The following is a 25,915-nucleotide window of genomic DNA, read 5'->3' on the forward strand; positions in this document are numbered from 1 at the left end:
GAAATGGTACATATGCTATGATGATTAATATATACATCTATATTTCTTTATACACATAATGACTATGAAGTGATAAGATTGAGTTTGTGTAACTTGCCTTACAATTTTTTTCAGACACACTTATAATCTATTATTTTATACATATGTTGTAAGTTTTAAAATATATATTATAGAAAGACGCTTAGTGTTACCAACTTTTGTATCATTTTATGTAAATAAACATGAAAATATCTGAGGACTTTTCTGGGTAAATATATTTTGATATTTTCTATTCATGTGATATATGTACACATGCATGTATCTATACGATGTTATATTGACATTATAGGTCTTAGGTAATAATAAACATATTTGTGTGGGCCATAATATGCCTGTATGTGTATATGTGTATGTATTTCTCTGTTAAAGATTTAATAGGAGAGCTCATGTCTTAATAAAATGAATTAAATTTGTTTGAGTGAAAGATTTTTCCCTTTAGAGTCAGTAAATTGTAATATGAGTGAATTTCAAAAGGATATTTATTCAACAACTGAATAATAAAACCTGCCCAATTTAGACAAAACAGAAGAAAAGTCCTCTGAGTATTTAGATGAGTGGAATGTCTGAAATATTATAGTGGTTTGAAAGGAATGCCACTTTTTACATTCCAATACAAAGAGTGACAGAAATTAGGCAAACCAGAATGTAGTAGAGGGCTTTTTTCAATTAATGCCTGTAAATGGTTTGTAATTATGATGCCAAATTTCAGCATTGCCAGCATCTGTTTGCCTTTGTTTAGTAAATTGACTAGAAATTATTTTTACTTAATAGACTTCTAATCTATGTAATTTTTCATATTTCATATTAAATATTGTACATATGAAGTTTTAGTGGTTGTGAGATTATTAAATAACCTAGCATAGATGGAAATTCAGTTTGCATTTCTATTTGCTAATAATTAGAGTTGAAGTTGGGTTTTTTTGTTTTTGTTTGTTTGTTTTGCTGAAATTAGCAAGTGAATGACCCTCACAACAGAACTACAGGCCAAATTAATAAATTTGTTAATGGAGCCTTTCCATCTCAGATTTAGGATTTTAGCTTCACTGATGTATGAAACTCTTTTGAAAAAATATTCACACATATATTATAGGAATTAGGTATTCTCTTTTAAATTCTCCTGAAAGCCAGTGCTGGCTAATAAAACTAACTGCTCCAGAACTGATGTAAGTCAGCATTGTATAAGTCTGTGATGTATCATAATTTTCACGCTTCATCTTACCCTTAAGGACATTGTTAAAGGGTCATTACTTTTTTTTTTTTTTAATTAACTTTCCAGGAGTTGCTCAATGAACTGCAAAAATTTCTGGAAACTGAAAAAGATGAATTAATTTCAGAAGTTCCAAACCCACCTCCCAAGAAAATTCGACTACAAGAACTAGAAGATGGGATTGATGGGATGGATAATCTGAGTCAAAATGGAGAGGGAAAGATCTTGATTATTGAAGATGGAAGCATTGCTTCCAAGAACTCAAATTTAAATGTATGCAATGTATGCCTAGGAATTCTTCAAGATTTCTGTGAAAAAGAGTTCATTAAAAAGGTAAACTGTTTTTTTATTAATGTGCGATTCGTAAAGATTTTCAGTTCTAAGGCCTAGAATTCTTGTATCCAAAGGAACAATGCCATTCGTTTCAAGTTGTTTCACACAAATGGATCATTAGAACGTTTTCTTAATTTTTTTTAAAAAAGCCTACTATTCTCAAATTACCTTTTTATCAACATGTCTGAAAATTAATGAAATATGTATCCATGTATTTCAGTTATGAGTGCTGTTCAATTGAACAAAAATGTAGCAGTTTTCCCTTTGCTGTTTAACATAGCTAAGGAGTTAGAGAAAAGTTCTTCTTTAGTCATACCTTTTAGTGTCTAGAAAAGACTAGTGTTACAGCCTTGAGGAAGGTACATGATTGAAGGTGGGATTGCTTTTTGTTTCCAGGTATCAAGAGTGCCTATTTGGCTTTATTTTGTTTAAGATCTTTTCTGAATTACCAGGTGACTTAATAGAAAAGTATTTTGACATTCAACAGGTTGTTCTGCAGGTGAGTCCTGGCTCTTTTGGCACCTTGTGATATCAGTCCTCAGGGTCATAGTTGGCAAATATTTGATTTCAGGATGTTTGTGAGAGTTCCTACTCAAAGGTAAAAGTGTAGAAGTTTTGCAGTGTCATCTCATGGACCAAAAATTCATGTTATGAAGATTAGTGTAAAAATTTGAGCAGTTCCTGGGAATTTATATAATACTTTTTTATGTAATAAAAAATACTTTTTATGTAATACTTTTTTAGGTGTGCCAAAAGGTTGAGGCCTCTGGGTTTGAATTCACCAACTTGGTATTGTCAATCTCCTTCCCACCACAGCTATCTGTAAGAGAGGTAAGGTCATTTACATACATAAAACTATATGTGAAGTACACAATAGAAATTTCTAAAAATATAGGAAAGTATAAATATTCCTTCCCATATTATATTTTCACATTTTATGAATTTATTGAATGACTGAAAGCATTACATTATTATAGTTGCTTAATGATGTTGAGTGAATGGATGAGAAAAGGAATTATTGGTTCAAGTTAGTTTATTCATCACAGTACTGCCATCTTTTTAAAAGGTCCTAATTCAGTAGCAACATTCATTGAGTGGCATGTTGGTCAGAGAAAGATATTTGACCAGGACTTCAGAGATCTTTTGGGGCAGATGTATATGTTTTATAATGGTCCTAGGATAAGATCATTTTAATTTTGATGAGCCTTCTCTTTTCCAGAGTAAAATATAAAAAGACGGCACCTCTTTTAGTCAATGGAAAAAGGGAGAGAAATAGCCTCATATTTATTTTAACTTTTTTCTTTTGGTAAGTGAAAAAAATAATAGTAGTCATTATTGTAATGTTCCTGTGTGTAGAAACTGATGTGAAAACACAAAACTATCTTTGTTAATACTGTTAAATGTAGTATAGAGAGAATGGCCTCTGTAACCTCAAATTATAATGAGCTGTAAACACATCTATTTATATGTATGAGGTATATTTTCCTTAAGAATCCCAAAGCATCACCTTATATCTTATACCATCATTTTCTTTGGGTGAATATATTTATTAGTCCCTAAAAGGCTAAAGATTGACTTAAGACTTGTTGAGGCTGGATAAATGATAGAGAAGAGCTGGGAAGTGAAAAAGAGTAGAGTGATTTTAAGTAGTATCTCTGTTGATGACAAGATAATGGAGCAAATGGAAGAGTAAAGGCAGTGATAATGATAATACTGAGGTTTATAAACACTTAAAGTCATTTTCTAGTCAATCATCAGTACATTTCTCACAGATAGGTCATCTCCAGGGTCCAATTTTGGTGGAGAAAAACAGACTTCCAAAAGCTAAGTGACTCACAAAAGCTTTCAGTGTTTGAGTAACAAAAATAGGAAAAGAAATATATTTTCTAAGTGTGGTTATATATCTTACTACCAATCTTCATCTCAAAGTTTATATTTTTACGTTAAAATTTGTATTGTCCATTTTTACCACATGTGATGATTTTAACAATATTAACTTAATATTTGTTAAATACTTATGAAGTATTTATATTCCATATTAGAAATAGAAGATGCTGTTTTAAAAAATAGAATTATTCTGCATAAACTCTTCTTGCTTTTATTTATTTATTTTTCGCTGCGTTGGGTCTTCATTGCTGCATGAGGGCTTTCTCTAGTTGCGGCGAGTGGGGGCTACTCTTCGTTGCAGTGCGTGGCCTTCTCATTGCGGTGGCTTCTTTTGTTGTGGAGCACAGGCTCTAGGCATGCAGGCTTCAGTAGTTGTGGCTCGCAGGCTCTAGAGCGTGGACTCAGTAGTTGTGGCTCACAGGCTTAGTTGTTCCACGGCATGTGGGAATCTTCCTGGACCAGGGCTCGAACCCATGTACCCTGCATTGGCAGGCAGATTCTTAACCACTGTGTCACTAAGGAAGTCCTTAAACCTACATTCTTATACTTGGGTTTAGAAAAACAACTGCCAAGTAAAGGATGAGGCAGGAGTGGCTTGAGCTATGTTTAATTGGAAGATTGGGATTGACATATACACAGTACTATATATAAAATAGATAATTAATAAGGACCTACTGTATAGCATAGGAAACTCTACTCGATACTCTGTAATGGCCTATATGGGAAAAGAATCTAAAAAAGAGTGGATGTATGTATATGTATAACTGATTCACTTTGCTGTACACCTGAAACTAACACAACATTTTAAATTAACTATACTCCAATAAAAAAAAAAAAAGAGCTGTGTTTATAGTGATGGCTTAGGAGTTTTAGTTAGTAGCCCAATGAGAATTATGGGTGTGATTAGATAAGTTCTCTGGATTTTCATCCAGATACTAGAAGTATAGTATCTGAAAAGATGAAGGTGACAATCCTTTTTTACTCAGTGCTGACCATTCCTAGAGTACCATAGTCAGATGGAATGTTCTACTTTAGGAGGAGCAAATACAAATGGGAAGGCATTTTGTAGTAGTCCCCCAAACTTGTGAATATGTTATTTTGCATTTTTAAAAAAGGGACTTGGCGGAAGTAATTAAGGTTAAGGATGATGAGATACAGAGATTATCCTTAATTATCTAGGTGGGCTCAACCTAATCATGTGAGTCCTTAAAAGTACCCTTCCTGGCTGAGGTGATAGTAAGAGAAAAAGGTGATTGTTTGAGAATGGTCAGAGAGATGCAGTGTTGCTCACTTTGAAGATAGTGGGAGGGAGCCATGAGCCCAGGAAAATGAGTGGAATCTGAAAGCTAGAAAAGGCAAGGAAACAGGTCCTCCTAGCCTAGAGCCTCCAGAGAAGAATATGGCCCTATTGACCCAGTGAGACCAGTGTCAGGCTTCTGACCTAAAGTACTGTAAGATAATAAATTTGTGTTTTAAACCACTAAATTTGTGAGAATTTGTTATAGCAACAATAGAAACAAACACATTAGATGAGTGCATTTAGAATGTTGGAGACATCTGAACCCTGGTCACAGGAACTGCTGCCAAAGGAACTTGGGTTATTTAATTTGGAGAATAGATGATTTAGTGGGACAAATTTGCCCTGCTTAAATATTTGAGGGGTTTTCTCCTGGAGAGATAGAGTAATTTTCAGCTGTAAGGAGGATTATCCAAAACAGGATAGACTGTTTTCAGGAATGGTGAGTTTTCTGTCACCAGAATGTTTAAGCCAAGACTGGGCAACTACTTGGCAGAGATATATATATAAGGAAGTTGTGAACCTATAGTTAGTTAGACTAGAGACTTTGTTCAGCCTTTACAAACTTTAAGATCCTATATAGTTTTAAGAAAAATATTTATTATAGTAATTTTTAAATGTTACCTTATATTCATGATTGATTCCTCTAAACTCCTACACCACATTACATTACTGCCACACTAAAATTACCATAGAGTGAATAACCCAGACTTATGCTAATATTAGGCTAACCTGGTATTGATGGGAAAAGAGCATTCCAAGTAGGTCCTTTTAAAAGTAAGCACTTTAAAGTCCTGTTCTTCTAGGTTTATCTTTACTAGTACAGTTCAGTAGGGGGCAATATTGTACTATCAGTTTGGCCTACTGGCCCCACCTCAGGAGCAGCGTGCGGGAAACAGTTGTTTACTACTGACTTTTTGGGGTTTTGTTTTTCATTTTTATTGGAGTGTAGTTGATTTACAATGTTGTGTTAGTTTCAGGTGTACAGTAAAGTGAATCAGTTATACATACATCCACTCTTTTTTAGATTCTTTTCCCACATAGGTCATTACAGAGTATTGAGCAGAGTTCCCTGTGCTCTACAGTAGGTCCTTAATTACTATTGACTTTGAATGTTAATTGTACCTTAAATGTTACTTTGGTCGTTTGAAACACCTACTTCTCTATATGCAACTTGGTATAGTTTGGGTTTTATTTGTCAAATCAAAACCTTTTTTCTCTCATTTGTTATACTTTATGATATTTCCATGCTTTGCACTAAGTACTATAAGTTATACACAGCCCTAGAAAAGTAGCCAAAAATAAAAGCAGTACCATTTCTGTGGTAGCAGTTTATATTTACAAAGTTGTTCTTTTCTTAAATTCTGACAAATGGGTATTCAAAAGACTTTGGAGTTTTACTTAAATCGGTGCGGTCTTAGCCAGTTTGGGACCATCATCTCATTAAGAATCTAAAGAAAGCAATGACTCCCTTGTCCTAAAAATGCATGTATTCAGAATTTTGCATGTATTTATATAGGCCTCTCAAACTCCCAGCCATTAACCTAGGATCTTTCTTAATTGGACACTCCAGTAATTTTCCCCCTCTGTAATTGATTGATGTGCTTACTTTTTCTAAAGGGCAATGCTTTTTCTAATTATGATTAGCTCATAGTACAGAATTTGATGAAATCTCTGACTTCAAGTACAGAGAGCTACACTTTTCAATTTCATATTGTATGTGTAGGCCTGAGCTGGCTATCTTCATTCATTAACCCAACTCTCTAATTTAGCAAGCATATTTTCTACGTTTTATTCATTTTCTGTGACTTCTCAATTTTTATTTTGTATGACAACACCTTGCTTAAATCAGTTTTTGTTCTCTCTTACCCACCATTTAGTACCAACTTAAGGTTCACTTCAATCGATAAACTTTCTCGGCTTACTAAGGCGTTTTCAGACTTTGTAACCCTATTTTTTGGTTAGGTTAGTTAGTTAAGACTTGCTTCAATCTTTATGTGGTCCATTTATCCATGCAAAGCATTTTTACAAGGTTGCTGAATGAGGCACTGAAAAACATGCAAAATTATAGCAATCACTGTCTCGGCCTCTTAGGGATTTTTCAGTAGATCCTTTATGGATGGGTTGAGGGGATGTAACCTTGCTAATGTTTTGCATATACAGGCTGCAACATTTTAAGCCTTTCAGAGGACATGCAGCAAACCCATCTTCCTTATGAGAGGTGACCCCAATAGCATACCTCTGTGAGCACAACATCAGTATATGGAAGTCTGCATGATCAGAATCACAGAATCATAGATCTGTAGGAGACCTTGGTGACCATCTAGCCTCATTGAAAAATGACATGTATATGGTTGTGATTTGTCAGAGCTCTGCCCATGCCACCATCTCAGGTATAAATCCCTTAAAACCTACTGAGAATCTCTGATGGAGTCCAGGAGTTCCCAACCTTTTAATCTCTGAAAATTTAACGGATCCCCGGTGTCTGTGAATTGGAAAGAAGGTGTGTTTGGATGATTTTTTTCAGCCTCACGGATTGGGATTACTTCACTAATCATCTCACTCATCTCATGTGAAGGGGGGAAGACCAAACCTTGCCCAATGTGTCACATTTATTGGAATTTGGGTTTGTCTCCCTCATTCACGCTCTTTTTTTTTTTTTTAAATCCACACCATCTCTTATACTTAGGCATGTTTTATTTACTTAACTATCTTGGCTCTATGGGCATTGCCTTTTCTTAACTACTGCACTTGTTAAGCCATACACTCGAGAAGGATCAGGGGACAAAAGAATGATAAAATCTAGGCAGAGCTGTTGCATCGGGGGAACATGGGACTAGACATGGGAGCAGGTTCAGGATTCTGTTACTCCATCTACAATTGGGACGTGTGTTCCAAGGAAGAAAGGATGAGTGACCTGTGATTAGTCAAGGTCTTTGTAGAACCCAAGTCCTGGTTAGTTTAGGGTGGGCAGTCAGCAGTCCAGCTGTCAGGGAGTCAGAGCAGGTATTGAATAGGTTTAATAACTCACTATTAGAGGGTACAGTTGCAGGGAGACCAACAAATAAAGCAAGAACCCTTTCCTGAAGTCACTGAGCCTTGTAGCAAGGAAGAACAAATCATATTCCCGCGAATGAGATGCCATGGTGAAGTAGGACAAGGAGCAAGGCTAATTCTAAAAACCATCACAATAACGTATACTGGATTCAGGAATGCAGTTGGCGGAGTATTCAGACATATGTTTAAATACTTGAAGGTGCGTATGTTTACTTCCTAGCTTTGCTTTTTTCTTGGCCTGAACCAGCTAAGTATAGGCAGAGGAGGCAGCAAGAAAGAAAAGGTTGCTATGGCTAATCCACCAGTGTGGGTGGTTGAGAGGTAGCAGGGTGTGTTAAGAGCATGAGGCAGCCTTAAAATTTTGAAGTTTATGTTTTAATTTGTATGGTCTTATTCCATGAATTGTCCCATTCTGCATCTTTAAAATTTTTAGTGAGAAATGGTTATATAACAGAGTTAATAGGAATACAAGATGAAGCAAATCCTTTTTCTATTTCCCCATCAAATGCAACATATTATCACATTGCTACTTACCAACTGTTGAGTTCCTTACCAAACTTTCCTTTTTTTCATTCAGTTTTAGGACTGCATGGCCTAGTGGACTAAGTTTCAGAAAAAGGGAGCTTCTAAATTAGACTCTATTTCAGATTTCTTTTGTTACATAGAGAAGTCATCTCAATTACCCTTTTTGCTGAGATCACCACCATGTTTTAGACTTACTAATTCTCAACTACTATTATTTTTGAAAAATCATTCATAATAATTTATATATACAATATATGTATATAAAGTGATAGTTTATATGTGAAACAGCCACACCACCACAATGTGTGCTTATATTTTAGGAGCAGTGAGATACAACCCCTTTCTTGGAAAAAACAAGGGGCAGTAGCTGCCACCATTTATTATTTGTAGGAGAGTGTGCTGCCTGTGCTGTCTCATTTAATCATAACAACCCCTTGAAGTAGGCAGTGTTATTATTTCTGTTTTACAGATGATGAAATTGAAACTCAGGGTTACACTGCTAATAAATAACAGAGCTAGGATTTAAACGCTCATGTATCCAACTCCAAAGTATATGCTTTTGATTATTGCTGTGCCCTACTTACTACCTACACTGTGATTTGGTCAGATAGATATCAGAAGTGGGTTATTGTGTATCTGTGTTTACAGGAGAGGCTTAGTCTAGGTTTTGACCTTTACACTCAAATGGTGTGGTATCTTCAAAGTTAGGGAAAGGATTCTTGGTAAAAGTATATATGTATATATATATATGGAACCAGAGCTCTTGTAATATTTTAACAAGAGTAATAATTTAACAAACATGATGATAAATCACCAATTTATTTGGTGATTCTCTAAAATTACAACTTTGAAAGTAAAATTAAAATTACATTTTTTAGCACTTTCCGACCACACTTGAGGTCAAGTTTTGTTATCAGATAACTGGAATAGGTACAGAAGAGGTTTTAAATCAAATATCTTTTTACAGCAGATGTCTTAAAATAGAGGAATTTCCATTCACTTTTGTGAGGAGCTACTTCTGTTTTTCCTTTAATCTTAGAACGATTGATAGGTGTGTGTGATGATGAATTATTATGTTATTCCCTTAATAATTAGAGGTGGGCATGTCAGGATTTCAGCCATGTCCTTTTGTCATGTGTACTTCCAAATATCCAAAAAGAGGGAGCTGGTGCCACCGTGAAGTCAGACAAATCTAACTTCATTATTGACTTCTCAGAAATCTCTTCCTTGAGAAGTAGTACTGCTACTTTCTTACCTTTAAAAAAAAAAGAATTAGTAGTATTGATTAATGGTAGTGCTACAGCTGCTCCTGCTTCTTTTTTAAAAAACAAATTAGGTTGTACTGCTTAAAATATTGGATGTTATCTTTACAAATCTTTCCTTTTATTTTTTAAAATATTTATTTATTTATTATTTTGGCTGCACTGGGTCTTAGTTGCAGCATGTGGGATCTTCATTGTGGCACATGGGCTTCTTAGTTGTGGCATGCGAACTCTTAGTTGCAGCATGCATGTGGGATCTAGTTCCGCGACCAGGGATCGAACGCAGTCCCCCTGCATTGGGAGCACAGAGTCTTACTGACTGGACCATCAAGGAAGTCCCACAAATCTTTCCTTTTAAATGAAACTTTGTTTTTCCTTACCAGTATTAATACAGGATCAGTATTAGTGGAATCTATTTTCTAGAGTAAATACCTTTCAAGGAAATGGTATCTGAGAATTTTTTTTCCTAAGAAAAACTGGGTATCTTTTTCCTTGCCATTATTTTTTATTATGCAGTTATCTGATTTTTTTAATATGATAAATATTTTTCAACCAATTTGGACACTCATCATTTATAAAACTCTCATGTGAAAGGCCTTAGTTTAGCATTGGATTGTCATTTCACAGTGTTACTTCCTTTTTATTGCTTGTAGCTTTGGGTTTAACAGTTAGTGGGTCGGAGATCAGATGGGTGTACAGCTGTCTCTACAACCTTGACAAGAGTGCTCAGAGCAGGTACTGGCAGAAGGAAGAGGGCAAGTTTTTTATTTAAGAGGTATATAATTATATAAATTTTTATTTAAATATTTATATGTATGGCAAATTAAAGAGTCCTATATTATTTTTATTATCATTTAAAAGCTATTCAGAGAATTCCCTGGTGGTCCAGTGGTTATGACTAGGTGGTTTCACTGCCGTGACCCGGGTTCAATCCCTGGTCAGGAAACTAAGATTCCACAGGCTGCGCAGTGCAGCCAGAAAAAAAAAAAGACAAAGAAAGTTATTCATATAAGTAACTGTTGAAGTATTGATGTGATTGAAACTCTTGATTCTTTCCTCTGGTGGAATCTCAGTTTATCTCTGAGGTGGTTGTTAAAATGTTATTGTGAGTATCTGGGCAGGTATAATGTGAGGGGAACTAATTTGTGGGGAAAAATAAAATGGATTTTATTTAGATGTGGTCATGAAGTATAAAAAAGGAAATGAAATAATGAAATAGATGCGTTGGTATCAACACAGGTAGCCCTTTTGTTCTTATATAAAGAATCATGGGCTTCCCTGGTGGCGCAGTGGTTGAGAGTCCGCCTGCCAATGCAGGGGACACGGGTTTGTGCCCCGGTCTGGGAGGATCCCACATGCTGCGGAGCGGCTGAGCCATGGCCACTGAGCCTGCGCGTCCAGAGCCTGTGCTCCGCAGCGGGAGAGGCCACAACAGTAAGAGGCCCATGTACCGCAAAAAAAAAAAAAAAAAAAAAAAAATCATATCACACCTATTAGAATGGTTATTATAAAAGAGACAAGAAATTGCAGGTGTTGGAGAGAATGTAGAAAAAGGGGAACTCTTGTACACTGTTAGTGAGAATATAAATTGGTGCAGCCACTATTGGAACACAGTATGCGGATTCCTCAAAAAATTAAGACTAGAACTATGATATGATCCAGCTATTCCACTTCTGGGTATTTATCCAAAGAATACAAAATTACTAATTTGAAAAGATATGTGTGCCCCTATGTTCATTCAGCATTATTTACAGTAGCCAAGATATGGAAACAACTTAGATGTTCATTGAAGGATGAATGGATAAAGAAGATGTGGTATATGTATACAGTGGAATATTACTCAGCCATGAAAATAAGGAAATCTTGCCACTTGCAACACTGTGAATGAAACTTGAGGATATTATGCTAAGTGAAATAAGTCAGAGAAAGACAAAACTGTATGATTTCACTCATATGTGGAACTTAAAGAAACAAATGAACAAATAAAGCAAAACAAACTCACAGGGGACTTCCCTGGTGGTCCAGCTGTTGAGAATCTGCCTTCAAATGCAGGGGACATGGGTTCGATCCCTGGTCAGGGAACTAAGATCCCACATACTGCGGGGGAACTAAGCCTGCACACCACAACTAGAGAACCCACGTGCCGCAACTACTGAGCCCACGTGCTCTGAAGCCCATGCGTCGCAACTAGAGAGAAGCCGGCACACCACAACGAAAGGTCCTGTGTGCCACAATGAAAGATCCTGCATGCTGCAACAAAAAGACCCTACACAGCTAAAAATAATAAATAAATATTTTTAAAAACCCCCTCCAAACTCACAGATACAGAGAACAGATTGGTTGTTATCAGAGGGAAAGGGGGTTGCAAGATGGATGAAATGGGTGAGGGGGGTCAATTGTATGGTGAAGGATGGTAACTAGACTATTGGTGCTGATCATTTTGTAGTATATACAGATGTCAAATTATAATGTTGTACACCTGAAACTTATATAATGTTATATACCAATTTTATCTCAATTTAAAAAATCAGGGCTTCCCTGATGACACAGTGGATAAGAATCTGCCTGCCAATGTAGGAGACACAGGTTTGATCCCTGGTCCGGTAAGATCCCACATGCTGTGGAGCAACTAAGCCCACGCACCACAACTACTGAGCCTGCGCTCTAGAGCCCGTGAGCCACAACTACTGAAGCCTGTGTGCCTAGAGCCCGTGCTCTGCAACAAAAGAAGCCACCACAATGAGAAGCCTGTGCACCATAACGAAGAGTAGCCCCCACTCACTGCAGCTAGAGAAAAGCCCGTGTGCAGCAACGAAGACCCAACACAGCCAAAAAAAAATAAATAAAATAAAAATAAATTAAAAAAAACTTAACTCATTAAAAGAATCATAATATAAAATAGTTTCTATTTAGAATTCAGTTCACATCTAGGATTTAAATTTTTTGTGAAGCTGGGGTGTTATGTGTATTGATAATATTTGTTCATTTGGTATTATCACTATAAATTCATATTAGAAACTGAGAGAATGATTTTAGTGAGACTTTGGATCGTATTTCTGAAAGCATTACCTGGTAGAATCTCTCCTTATGAAGAAAGTGGGCATGTACACTCAAGCCCTATTGAATAAATCAGTAACCAGGAACGAATGCTAAATTGGTATTCCAAAAGATTTTTTTAAATGCAGACATGTATTCAGGGCACTTCTTTTGGATACATTTTTATTCATGATGCAACCTGAGTTATTTTGTAAATAAGATTAAGATGCCCCACATGTGTCTTTTGAAGGGCTTTTAATCATACTCACTACAGGTATAGTGTAATGAATCAGAGTGAGTGTTCAGATAAACAATATTCAATTAGCATAGAGACTTTTTTTCTGAGCTTTTGATATAGTACATCTATTGGATAGCTTGTTGGACATCTTAGGTAGTCTTTTTCCAGTTTGTTTTGTCTTTCATGTTTCTCACATTTTAAGTAATTGCCTCATAGGAAACACAGAGATTACATGATGTGAGTCCTTGAAGTTGAAATCTATCCTGGAATAGAAATATTTTCATTTTCTTTTTAGCAATTTATGTTATTATATTCATCAGCATTTAACCCCTTCCTTCTCACAGATAACCATTGTCTTTACTCCGAAAGCTAGAGTTGAAATGGGCCTGATTTTGAACTTTATATAAAATGGAATCATAACATGATAAATCTTTTGTGTATGGCTTCTATCATTTGATGTTATTTTTAAGAGATTCATTCATATTGCTATGTGGAGCTGTAGGTTGTCATTGCTGTACGGTATTCAGTTGCATGAATATACTGCAGTTTATTCATACTACTATTAACGGATATTGAGGACATTTCTAGTTTTTAGCTACTTTCAGCAGTGAAACCATCAACATTCTTGAAGCTTATCCTAGTGCACATATGCAGGAGTTTATGGTATATGCCTATGAGTGGAATTGCTGAGTCATAAGGAATACATTTCTTTGAGTTTATCAGATAATGCCAAACTATTTTCAAAGTGGTTGTACTAGTCTACATTCCTACTTTCATTTATTTTGATCTTTAATTTCTTTCAATAATGGTTTACAGTTTTCAGTGTACAGATTTCACACATATTTAAAATAATTTGTCCCTAAGAATTTCATTGTTTTAGGTGCTCTTGTAAGTGGAATTGGAGTTTTATTGCATTTTCCAATTTTTCATTGCTGATCTGTAGAAATATAGTTGGTTTTTGCAGACTTGTAACCTGCAATCTTGCTAAACTTTTAAAAATAGTTCTAATAGTTTTGTTGTAGATTCCTTAGGATATTTGACCATGTTTTTTTTTATTACAAATTCAGATTCTTCAGTTGATAGTGGGTTATTCAAGTTTCCTATTACTTCTTCTGTCAGATTTGGTAATTTGTATCTTTTGAGGAATTTGTTTCATCTAAGTTGTCAGATTTATTTTCATAAAGTTTTTCATAATGTTCCCCCTTCTTATGGTTTAATGTTTTATTCCATGACAATGGTAATGTGTGTCTTCTCTTTTTTTCCTGTGATCTGTGCAGCTAGAGATTTACTGATATTATTGATCTTTTCAAAGAACCAGTATTTGGTTTCATTGATTAATTCTGTATATGTTTATTTTATATTTCATTGATTTCTGTTCTTTATTATTTTCTTCCTTCTACTTATTATGGCTTTAATTGTTCTTTTTCTGTATTCCTAAAGTTGGGAGCTTAGATAGTTTATTTTGGGTTTTTCTTCTTTTGTGCTACAATAGCAGAGTTGATTAGGTGTGCTAGATGCATATGTCCAGCAGCCTAAGATATGTACTATCTGGTCTTTAACAGAAAAATGTTGCCAAGCTTTGCTCTAGGGGCTATAATAACCATCTTTATCTTAACTCAATCAAGAATATTATAATCTTACAACATTATATTTCTATTTTACTGTTCTTAGTGCAATTGTTGTATATCTGTTATGTCTGTATACGTTTTAAACCTACAATACTGTGTTATAATTTTTGCCCTGAAATACATATCTTTTAAAGATGAGATGAAAACAATATGCCTACCTATTATATTTACCACAAATTTACCATTTCTAGTGCTCCTCATTTTCTCTAGATCCAAGTTGACATCTGGTGTCATTTCCCTTCATGTGACTCATGACCCCCACTGAAAAGACCCTCATTTTACCTTCTCCAAAAAAAATAAATAGTCTTTTAGAGGAGTTAGGGCAGGTCATTCACCTGGCTAAATGAAGTGATGTGGGGGATTTGAAGAGCTGCCTCTTTTTTCAAACAGATCTTCAGTCAAACTTCCTTATTTTGCTCCTTCTATCCCCACTTCCAGAATTCCATGGTGGTGTGTTTACTCCTCAGACTTTTGTTGATTGTGGCGTATCAGTTATGCGTGCTGCCAGTTTAGGTTTCAGCTTTTTGTGTGTGTCTCTGTCCTTTACCATTCCTCTATCTGCTTTCCAACTTCCAGATTTCTAACTACACTCCCACTGTCCCCATCCTGGTGGATTTTATGCTCTTTTAACAAATCTCGTTACTTGTTGTTTTAGAGGATTAGCAAAAGTACATACCTGAATTTGATATTCTCTCTTTACCCAGAAGTCCAAATACATTTGCTTACTTTTAAAATACAATTTTTGCATTTGTCTCATTTTAATATTTATTATAGTTACATTATTTTTATTTACTACATTAAACAAATTACCAAAATCAAAGTATACTGTCTAGTTTCTTTCATCTGTGAGGTTAGAAATACTTTTTTATGTTATAACAACCCTAATGGAAATCTGTCAATTTAGTTTTTATTTTACAAATTAATTATATGGAAAAATATGAAGAAAAAATATTCTTGAAGAAATTTTATATTCTTTTTTGGCAGTTAATAGTAGCGTTCATACCCAATAATGACCTTTACAATGTTTGCATATTTTAAGGTTATATAATGGAGGAGTGGTAGGTGGAAGAAAAGGGTAGAAAAAATTCATTACCAATTAGACTCATGAGTATATTTACTAATCATTTTTGACATCTCATGAACTTAGGCCTTTTTTATTTGTTTAGTTATTTTAGCTTCTATTTTTATATCATATTGTACAAATCAGTGATAGTATATGAATAACTCATCACACTGCCATTTTCTAGAAATGCACTTGAAATATCCCAGCCACCAAAGCTTTGTCATTAGATCTTGCCATTAGATAGTCTTCACCAAATTATTCGTAGGAATCTGTGGTTCCTTCTTCCTTCTTTTTCTCTCACTGTCTCCATCTCTTTCTCCCCCTTTCCCTCTCCCTTACCTTCCTGCCTTCCCTTGCTCCCTCCCTTCCTTCCAAATACTATATCAAGGTGTCCTAATAAAGATATTGGCAGGATTCAAACTGGACAAAATTTAAGGTCCAAGGGCCCCTGCCTTTCTCCTTTCCCCAGCGTCATACTGCATTTTGTTGTTGGGTATATGGTTTGATCTGCCTTGATCATTTGCCTTTATGTTCTGCACACCCGTTAACTAGCATTCATGGCTAGAAACTGGCCCAGTGCAGATGATGTTCCATTCTCAAATTCACAACAAATCACCTTCCTTAAACTTTTAGACTAAAACTAGAACTGAAAGTTTGGAAGGGGCAAGGCTTGAGGAAATCCCCTTTTTTGTTTAATGTGCATTACTAAACAGAGTTAGGAGACCTGCATTATAAAAAAACAATTAACATTTTGGTATAATATCTCATTTAAACTTCCAATTATGCAAGAAACAGCATTCTCCCTGTTTTACAGACGAGGAAACAAACACCAAAAGGGCATTTAATTGCCCCAAATTACTTGCTGCTAAGTAGGAAGAGAACTTGAACCCAGTTCTTTCTATTTCAGACTCCCATGCTTTTTCCAGGATGCTTTTTGACCTCCTTCCCATCCCACCTCTGACACTACTTAGGCAAGTTCCTGGAAAGAAAAAGTGGTAGGCACACTAAACCTTACCAGATCAGAGGAGTTTGTCATTTATTTGGAAAGATTTTGTTTGAAGTTTTCAGGACATTGTTTTAATAAATTTAGAAAGCCTCCAATATTAATACCTTTACACATAAGCTATTTCTCAAATTATAATAAAATTCATTAACTTGGAGAAAGATTTTTCTCTAAAAATAAGATCATGTTATATGGGGTGGGGGAGGGTGTTGTGTGTACATTTTATAGTTTACAAAACATTCATTCTGTCATCACAGCACTTCTAAAGATAGCTATTGTATTTATGGGGAATGAGGTTTACATTTAAAATGGGCAACTCTTCTCTTTGAATTGATTAAAATTTTGATAAGTATTTCCAAATTGCCCTCCTAAAAGATGTTACCAGTTTACAACAGTGTATTACAACCTTGTACCCTTGCCCAAACTGGGTATATCGTACTCTTTCGTATTCTAAACCACGCAAAAATTATCTTGTTTAATTTACACTTGTTTGATTTTCAAGTGAGGTTTCACATCTCTTTTGCATGTTTATTAACCATTGGGGTTCCTTTTTATTTGGTTATTTAGCTCTTTAAAATTGATTTTTAAGAGCTCTTTGGACATATGGTTATTGATCCTTTGTCTATTTTATTTCTTTCAGCCTGTCATTTGTCATTTATCTTTGTTTATGGTCATTCAAAAAACTTAAATTTCTAATTTTTGTGGAACTTTTCAACTAGGAACAAATTTCTCTACATTTTTTCAATTCTTTGTTTGGGCTTACAATTATTTTACAGTTTTCATCTCACATTTCATAAATTTATTCGTATGTGGGTTTTTTTAACATGTTTTCATTTTTTATTTTAATTGTAATCTGAGTAGGTTTTTTTTTTTAATAACATTTTCTATTTGGTTACTAGGAAAGTAATGTGTGTATGTTTGTGTGTCTTGATATTTATCTTGTAACTGCCCAACTTTCTAGCCTCTATTATTAATTCTAGTGATATTCCTCTAATAATAATTCTATTATTAATTAATTCTGAATTAATTCTAATTCAGTTGGTTATCTAAATATGCTATTACCTTATTTGCAAATAATGATCATTTTTCTACTCTCTTTTCCTACTATTTATGTGTATATTTATTGTATATGTGTGTATGTATGTGTGTGTATTTATCTTATAGACTTGACTAGGACCTCCAAAGCATGTTACCTAATGGTAATACTAGTGACCCTTGTCTTGACCCTCAATAATAGGAATGTTTCTAGAGTTTAAATATTAATTACGTTGTTAACTCTTTTCTAATACATACTCTTTATCTATTTAAGGAAGTTTGCTTCCATTCCAAGTATAGGAAGTTTTTTGAATCAGGAACAGATATTTTGTGACGTATTTTTCTCTTTTTAGCTATTATTATAGTCAAGTAAATGAATTGGTTTTCTTATGTTGAACTTTTGTTGTTTTCCTGAGATAACATTTTTCAGTCATTTTATTTACATAAAAATTTGACTTAGTAATATTTTATATAGGATTTTTACATATATACATAAATATGTATGTATATATATAAATAAGAATAGCCTATTATCTAACATTTTTATGCTACCTTTGGATTGGGTTTTAAATTATGCAATTAGATTACATATTGGATTATGGTTTGAATATTAGATTATGTAAGCTATGTAGATTTAATTATCAGGCTTTCTATCATTTTTTAAAACTTTTAAAATTTAATTTTATTTATTTTTTATACAGCAGGTTCTTATTAGTCATCAATTTTATATACATCAGTGTATACATGTCAATCCCAATCGCCCAATTCATCACACCACCATCCCCACCCCACCCCCGCGGCTTTCCCCCCTTGGTGTCCATATGTTTGTTCTCTACATCTGTGTCTCAACTTCTGCCCTGCAAACCGGTTCATCTGTACCATTTTTCTAGGTTCCACATACATGCGTTAATATACGATATTTGTTTTTCTCTTCCTGACTGACTTCACTCTGTATGACAGTTTCTAGATCCATCCACGTCTCAACAAATGACCCAATTTCGTTCCTTTTTATGGCTGAGTAATATTCCATTGTATATATGTACCACATCTTCTTTATCCATTCGTCTGTCGATGGGCATTTAGGTTGCTTCCATGACCTGGCTATTGTCAATAGTGCTGCAATGAACATTAGGGTGCATGTGTCTTTTTGAATTATGGTTTTCTCTGGATATATGCCCAGTAGTGGGATTGCTGGGTCATATGGTAATTCTATTTTTAGTTTTTTAAGGAACCTGCGTACTGTTCTCCGTAGTGGCTGTATCAGTTTACATTCCCACCAACAGTGCAAGAGGGTTCCCTTTTCTCCACACCCTCTCCAGCATTTGTTGTTTGTAGATTTTCTGATGATGCCCATTCTAACTGGTGTGAGATGATACCTCATTGTAGTTTTGATTTGCATTTCTCTAATAATAGGTGATGTTGAGAGCTATCATGTGCTTCTTGGCCATCTGTATGTCTTCTTTGGAGAAATGTCTATTTAGGTCTTCTGCCCATTTTTTGGTTGAGTTGTTTGTTTTTTCAATATTGAGCTACATGAGCTGTTTATATATTTTGGAAATTAATCCTTTGTCTGTTGATTCGTTTGCAAATATTTTCTCCCATTCTGAGGGTTGTCTTTTCGTCTTGTTTATGGTTTCCTTTGCTGTGCAAAAGCTTTGAAGTTTCATTAGGTCCCACTGGTTTTTTTTGTTTTTATTTCCATTACTCTAGGAGATGGATCAAAAGAGATCTCGCTGTGATTTATGTCAAAGAGTGTTCTTCCTATGTCTTCCTCTAAGAGTTTTATAGTATCCGGTCTTACATTTACATTAAACTCCATTTTGAGTTTGTTTTTGTGTATGGTGTTAGGGAGTGTTACTAATTTCATTCTTTTACATGTAGCTGTCCAGTTTTCTCAGCACCACTTATTGAAGAGACTGTCTTTTCTCCATTGTATATCTGTGCCTCCTTTGTCATAGATTAGTTGACCATAGGTGCGTGGGTTTATCTCTGGGCTTTCTATCTTGTTCCATTGATCTATATTTCTGTTTTTGTGCCAGTACCGTATTCTCATGATTACTGTAGCTTTGTAGTATAGTCTCAAGTCAGGGAGTCTGATTACCCCAGCTCCGTTTTTTTCCCTCAATACTGCTTTGGCTATTCTGGGTCTTTTGTGTCTCCATACAAATTTTAAGATTTTTTGTTCTAGTTCTGTAAAAAATGCCATTGGTAATTTGGTAGGGATTGCATTGAATCTGTAGGTTGCTTTGGGTAGTATAGTCATTTTCACAATATTGATTCTTTTAATCCAGTAACATGGTATATCTGTCCATCTGTTGGTATCATCTTTAATTTCTTTCATCAGTGTCTTATAATTTTCTGCATACAGGTCTTTTGTCTCCCTAGGTAGGTTTATTCCTAGGTATTTTATTCTTTTTGTTGCAATGGTAAATGGGAGTGTTTCCTTAATTTCTCTTTCAGATTTTTCATCATTAGTGTATAGGAATGCCAGAGATTTCTGTGCATTAATTTTGTATCCTGCAACTTTACCAGATTCATTGATTATCTCTAGTAGTTTTCTGGTGGCATCTTTAGGATTCTCTATGTATAGTATCATGTCATCTGTAAACAGTGACAGTTTTACTTCTTTCCCAATTTGTATTCCTTTTCTTTCTTTTTCTTCTTTGATTGCTCTGGCTAGGACTTCCAAAACTATGTTGAATACTAGTAGTGAGAGTGGACATCCTTGTCTTGTTCCTGGTCCTAGAGGAAATGCTTTCAGTTTTTCACTATTGAGAATGATGTTTGCTGTGGATTTGTCATATATGGCCTTTATTATGTTGAGGTAGGTTCCCTGTATGCCCACTTTCTGGAGAGTTTTTATCATAAATGGGTGTTGAATTTTGTCAAAAGCTTTTTCTGCATCTATTGAGATAATCATATGGTTTTTCTTCTTCAGTTTGTTAATATGGTGTATCACATTGATTGATTTGCATATATTGAAGAATCCTTGCATTCCTGGGATAAATCCCACTTGATCATGGTGTATGATCCTTTTAATGTGTTGTTGGATTCTGTTTGCTAGTATTTTGTTGAGGATTTTTGCATCTATATTCATCAGTGTTATTGGTGTATAATTTTCTTTTTTTGTAGTATCTTTATCTGGTTTTGGTATCAGGGTGATGGTGGCCTCATAGAATGAGTTTGGGAATGTTCCTTCCTCTGCAATTTTTTGGAAGAGTGTGAGAAGGATGGGTGTTAGCTCTGCTCAAAATGTTTGATAGAATTCACCTGTGAAGCCATCTGGTCCTGGACTTTTGTTTGTTGGAAGATTTTTAATCACAGTTTCAATTTCATTACTTGTGATTGGTCTGTTCGTATTTTCTATTTCTTCCTGATTCAGTCTTGGAAGGTTATACCTTTCGAAGTATTTGTCCATTTCTTCCAGGTTGTCCATTTTATTGGCATAGAGTTGCTTGTAGTAGTCTCTTAGGATGCTTTGTATTTCTGCAGTGTCTGTTGTAGCTTCTCCTTTTTTCATTTCTAATTTTATTGATTTGAGTCCTCTCCCTCTTTTTCTTGATGAGTCTGGCTAAAGGTTTATCAATTTTGTGTATCTTCTCAAAGAACCAGGTTTTAGTTTTATTGATCTTTGCTATTGTTTTCTTTGTTTCTATTTCATTTATTTCTGCTCTGATCTTTATGATTTCTTTCCTTCTGCTAACTTTGGATTTGTTTGTTCTTTTTTCTCTAGTTCCTTTAGGTGTAAGTTTAGATTGTTTATTTGAGATTGTTCTTGTTTCTTGAGGTAGCCTTGTATAGCTATAAACTTCCCTGTTAGAACTGCTTTTGCTGCATCCCATAGGTTTTGGATCATCGTGTTTTCACTGTCATTTGTCCCTAGGTATTTTTTGATTTCCTCTTTGATTTCTTCAGTGATCTCTTGGTTATTTAGTAACGTATTGGTTAGCCTCCATGTGTTTTGTTTTTTTCGGTTATTTTCCCTGTAATTCATTTCTAATCTCATAGTGTTGTGGTTAGAAAAGATGCTTGATATGATTTTAATTTTCTTAAATTTACTGAGGCTTGATTTGTGACCCAAGATGTGATCTATCCTGGAGAATGTTCCATGTGCACTAGAGAAGAAAGTGTAATCTGCTGTTTTTAGATGGAATATCCTCTAAATATCAATTAAATATATCTGGTCTATTGTGTCGTTTAAAGCTTCTGTTTCCTTATTTCCATTAATTGTGGATGATCTGTCCATTGGTATAAGTGAGGTGTTAAAGTCCCCCACTATTATTGTGTTACTGTCTATTTCCTCTTTTAGAGCTGTTAGCAGTTGCCTTATGTACTGAGCTGCTGCTACGTTGGGTGTATGTATATTAATTGTTATATCTTCTTATTGGACTGATTCCTTGATCATTATGTAGTGTCCTTCCTTGTCTCTTGTAACATTATTTATTTTAAAGTCTATTTTATCTGATATGAGTGTTGCTACTCCAGCTTTCTTTTGATTTCCATTTTCATGGAATATCTTTTTCCATCCCCTCACTTTCAGTCTGTATGTGTTCCTAGGTCTGAAGTGGGTCTCTTGTAGACAGCATATAGATGGGTCTTATTTTTGTATCCATTCCGCAAGCCTGTGTCTTTTGGTTGGCGCATTCAATCCATTCATGTTTAAGGTAATTATCGATATGTATGTTCTATGACCATTTTCTTAATTGTTTTGGTTTTGTTTTTGTAGGTCCTTTTCTTCTCTTGTGTTTCCCACTTAGAGAAGTTCCTTTAGCATTTGTTGTGTAGCTGGTTTTGTGGTGCTGAATTCTCTTAGCTTTTGCTTGTCTGTAAAGCTTTTGATTTCTCCATCAAATCTGAATGAGATCCTTGCTGGGTAGAGTAATCTTGGTTTTAGGTTCTTCCCTTTCATAACTTTAAGTATATCATGGCACTCCCTTCTGGCTTGTAGAGTTTCTGCTGAGAAATCAGCTGTTAACCTTACGGGAGTTTCCTTTTATGTTATTTTCATTTTTCCCTTGCTGCTTTCAATAATTTTTCTTTGTCTTTAATTTTTGCCAATTTGATTACTATGTGTCTTGGCGTGTTTCTCCTTGGGTTTATCCTGTATGGGACTCTCTCTGCTTCCTGGACTTGGGTAGCTATTTCCTTTCCCATGTTAGGGAAGTTTTCGACTATAATCTCTTCAAATATTTTCTTGGGTCCTTTCTCTCTCTCTTCTCCTTCTGGGACCCCTATAATGTGAATGTTGTTGCATTTAATGTTGTCCCAGAGGTCTCTTAAGCTGTCTTCATTTCTTTTCATTCTTTTTTTTTTTTTATTCTGTTCCGCAGCAGTGAATTCCACCATTCTGTCTTTCAGGTCACTTATCCATTCTTCTGCCTCAGTTATTCTGCTATTGATTCCTTCTAGTATAGTTTTCATTTCAGTTATTGTATTGTTTATCTCTGTTTGTTTGTTCTTTAATTCTTCTAGGTCTTTGTTAAACATTTCTTGCATCTTCTCAATCTTTGCCTCCATTCTGTTTGCAAGGTCCTGGATCATCTTCACTATCATTATTCTAAATTCTTTTTCTGGAAGGTTGCCTATCTCCACTTCATTTAGTTGTTTTTCTGGGGTTTTATCTTGTTCCTTCGTCTGGTACATAGCCCTCTGCCTTTTCATCTTGTCTACCTTTCTGTGAATGTGGATTTTGTTCCACAGGCTGCAGGATTGTAGTTCTTCTTGCTTCTGCTGTCTGCCCTCTGGTGGATGAGGCTATCTAAGAGGCTTGTGCAAATTTAGGCTTTCTATCTTTTGTCTTTGGAAAATTTTAGCAACAAAGGAGTAATCTGTTTCTGTTTCTTGAAGTTCTGATAGACTACACTTAAGAAAACATTTTAGGGAGTACTAAGGGGAGATCTTTATTACTTTTTCCATTTATTCTGTTGAAGGTTATTGGTCTATATGTGTTTGTTCATTCATCTTGAGTCAAATTTTAATTATTTGTATGTTTCTTCAAAATTGTTCATTTCAGTCACATCAGTAGTTCTCAGAGTGTTGTGTAGGAACTACTAGGCGTCCTTGCAAGAGATTCATAAGACCAAAAGTATTTTCATAATATATATAATTATTTGCCTTTTTCATTCTCATCCTCTCAAGTGGAGTTTTCCAGAGGCTACATGATATCTACTATTGCAGCAAATTGAATGTAGAAGCAGATATGAAAAAACAGCTATCTTTTTTTAAGATATATACTGAGGAAATTGCAAAAATGTACTGCATTCCCATTCTTCTAAATTATTTTGTTTGAAAAATATAATATTTTAAAAATGTTATTTATGTTAGCATGTAGTAGATTTATTACTTTGTTATCAATTTTAGATGAATTAATATTTTTAAATTTTTTAGTTTTAATTACTAATATTATAAATATTGATAGATATAACCAACATAAACAAAAGCTATATTGGGTTCTCAAAAATGTTTAATACTGTAAAAAGTCGTGAAACCAAACTGTTTGAGAACCACTGATCTAGATTTAATAATTTAATTTTTTTGAAAATACATGTACTTATCAGCTATGTTTCTTAAAATCTTCTTTGAATAGAATATTCTGCCTTCTGCCTTATGGGTATGTTTATATATATATATGTATATATACGCAGACACACACACATACACACACATATATATACATACATATATATATCTGCATCTGTACGTACACATACGTATTTGCTGCATCTTTGTTTTTTACATATTTATTGTGTGTCTCTTCATGTGTGCTTGTGAGCAGAACCCCAATGTAGATAGAAGAACTGGCCCACGTGGTATTTTGGATCTTCTTTGTGGCTGATTTTGTCCACAGGCCAAGTTTACAGAAGTGACTTAGGTATGTGAACTGGCAGACTTCTGATGGTCGGCCTGGATGAAAGGCATGGAGTTCCTGATCTGTAGCAGAAAGAGTGGGAGGCTCTCCCAGGGAAGTTGCTGTCATAGGCCAGCCCTATGCTCTGATGGTTACGTTGGATTTCTTTTTTTGTGGTACGCGGGCCTCTCACTGCTGCGGCCCCTCCCGTTGTGGAGCACAGGCTCCGGACGCACAGGCCCAGCAGCCATGGCTCACGGGCCTAGCCACTCCGCGGCATGCGGGATCCCCCCGGACCGGCGCACGAACCCGTGTCCCCTGCATCGGCAGGCGCGGAGTCTCAACCACTGCGCCACCAGGGAAGCCCTACATTGGATTTCTTGAAACCCATATTGTGTCCAGGGTAGGAATCCAGAAAACTCCCTAGACTGAGTCTGCTATATACAGGATCCTGGCCACTATGAATCCCATGGTCAGTACTTTTCTGGGGCCTGTAGTCTATGCATGCCAGCTGTCTGTCCTCAGTGTACCCTCCTCCCCAGTCCCATCAAGATGGACTATTTGATCTTCTTATCCATGATGACTATCTAGAAGCCTCTGGCTCTGAAGGCCAGTGCCTGTGGAGATGTACTGCAGGGCACAGATGAGATGCCTGGGCCTGGTACCTCCTGCCTGCTACCTGTGCACTGGGAGCTCCTTCTTGGAAGGGAATAATCCAGCACAGTGAGGCATAGGGTTACAAGCCAAGACCTAGGACAGGGTTTTAGCTGTTAAAGCCTCAACTTATTCTTTCAGCAAAAGGGCTGAGGACTGTTGAACAAGGGTTAGTTTGAAGGCATTGAGATCCAAGACTGGAAAAGACCCTAATCCTTCTCCTTGCTGTACCTGTCAAAATCATTTCCTTTATCCAGAGGCAGGTTGAGCAATTGCTTGGATTTTTTCAGTAGCCTCCTAAAAGCTGTCCCTGCTTCCATGCTTGTCCCCTACCACTTTAAAAAGTAAATCAATTCATGTCCTTCCTTTGCTTACCCTCCTATGTCTTCCCATCTCCCTCAGAGTAAAATCAAAGTCCTTTAATTGCCTACAAGGTCCTATACTGGCCCTGCCCTACCACTGCACCTTAGTTCTTTGACTTCATCACTTGATACTTGTTCTCTTTCCTGACTGTTCCAGCCACATTGGACACAACAGGCACACTTCTGCCTCAGGGCCTTTGCATTGCTATTCTCTCTGCCTAAAATATTTCTCCCTCAGATATATGTATCGCTTATTCCCTCACCTCCTTCATATCATTTTTCCTTCTCAGTGAGGCTTTCCCTTACTACCCTGTTTAAAATTGCAAATTGCTCTTCTTCCATTCCTCTTTCCTGTCTGTTACTTTTCTCCACTCTATTTATCATTTCTCATTGCATTTATCACATAAAACAGCATGTGATTTGTTTACTTATTTTGCTTGTT

At 35.5% G+C, this 25,915-nt stretch overlaps 1 protein-coding gene across 1 annotated transcript in view; it reads left to right on the forward strand.

The window, feature by feature from the left end:
• PUS10 (pseudouridine synthase 10) overlaps positions 1-25,915 on the forward strand; it is a 61,148-nt gene that overhangs the window by 1,330 nt on the left and 33,903 nt on the right. Inside the window, exons 2-3 of the mRNA XM_065891386.1 lie at positions 1,316-1,579; positions 2,324-2,410. Of these exons, the coding sequence (XP_065747458.1) occupies positions 1,316-1,579; positions 2,324-2,410 (351 nt within the window). The remainder of the gene's footprint in view (positions 1-1,315; positions 1,580-2,323; positions 2,411-25,915) is intronic.

This window comes from Phocoena phocoena, chromosome 14 (assembly GCF_963924675.1).
Source record: "Phocoena phocoena chromosome 14, mPhoPho1.1, whole genome shotgun sequence".
Classification (NCBI taxonomy): domain Eukaryota; kingdom Metazoa; phylum Chordata; class Mammalia; order Artiodactyla; family Phocoenidae; genus Phocoena; species Phocoena phocoena.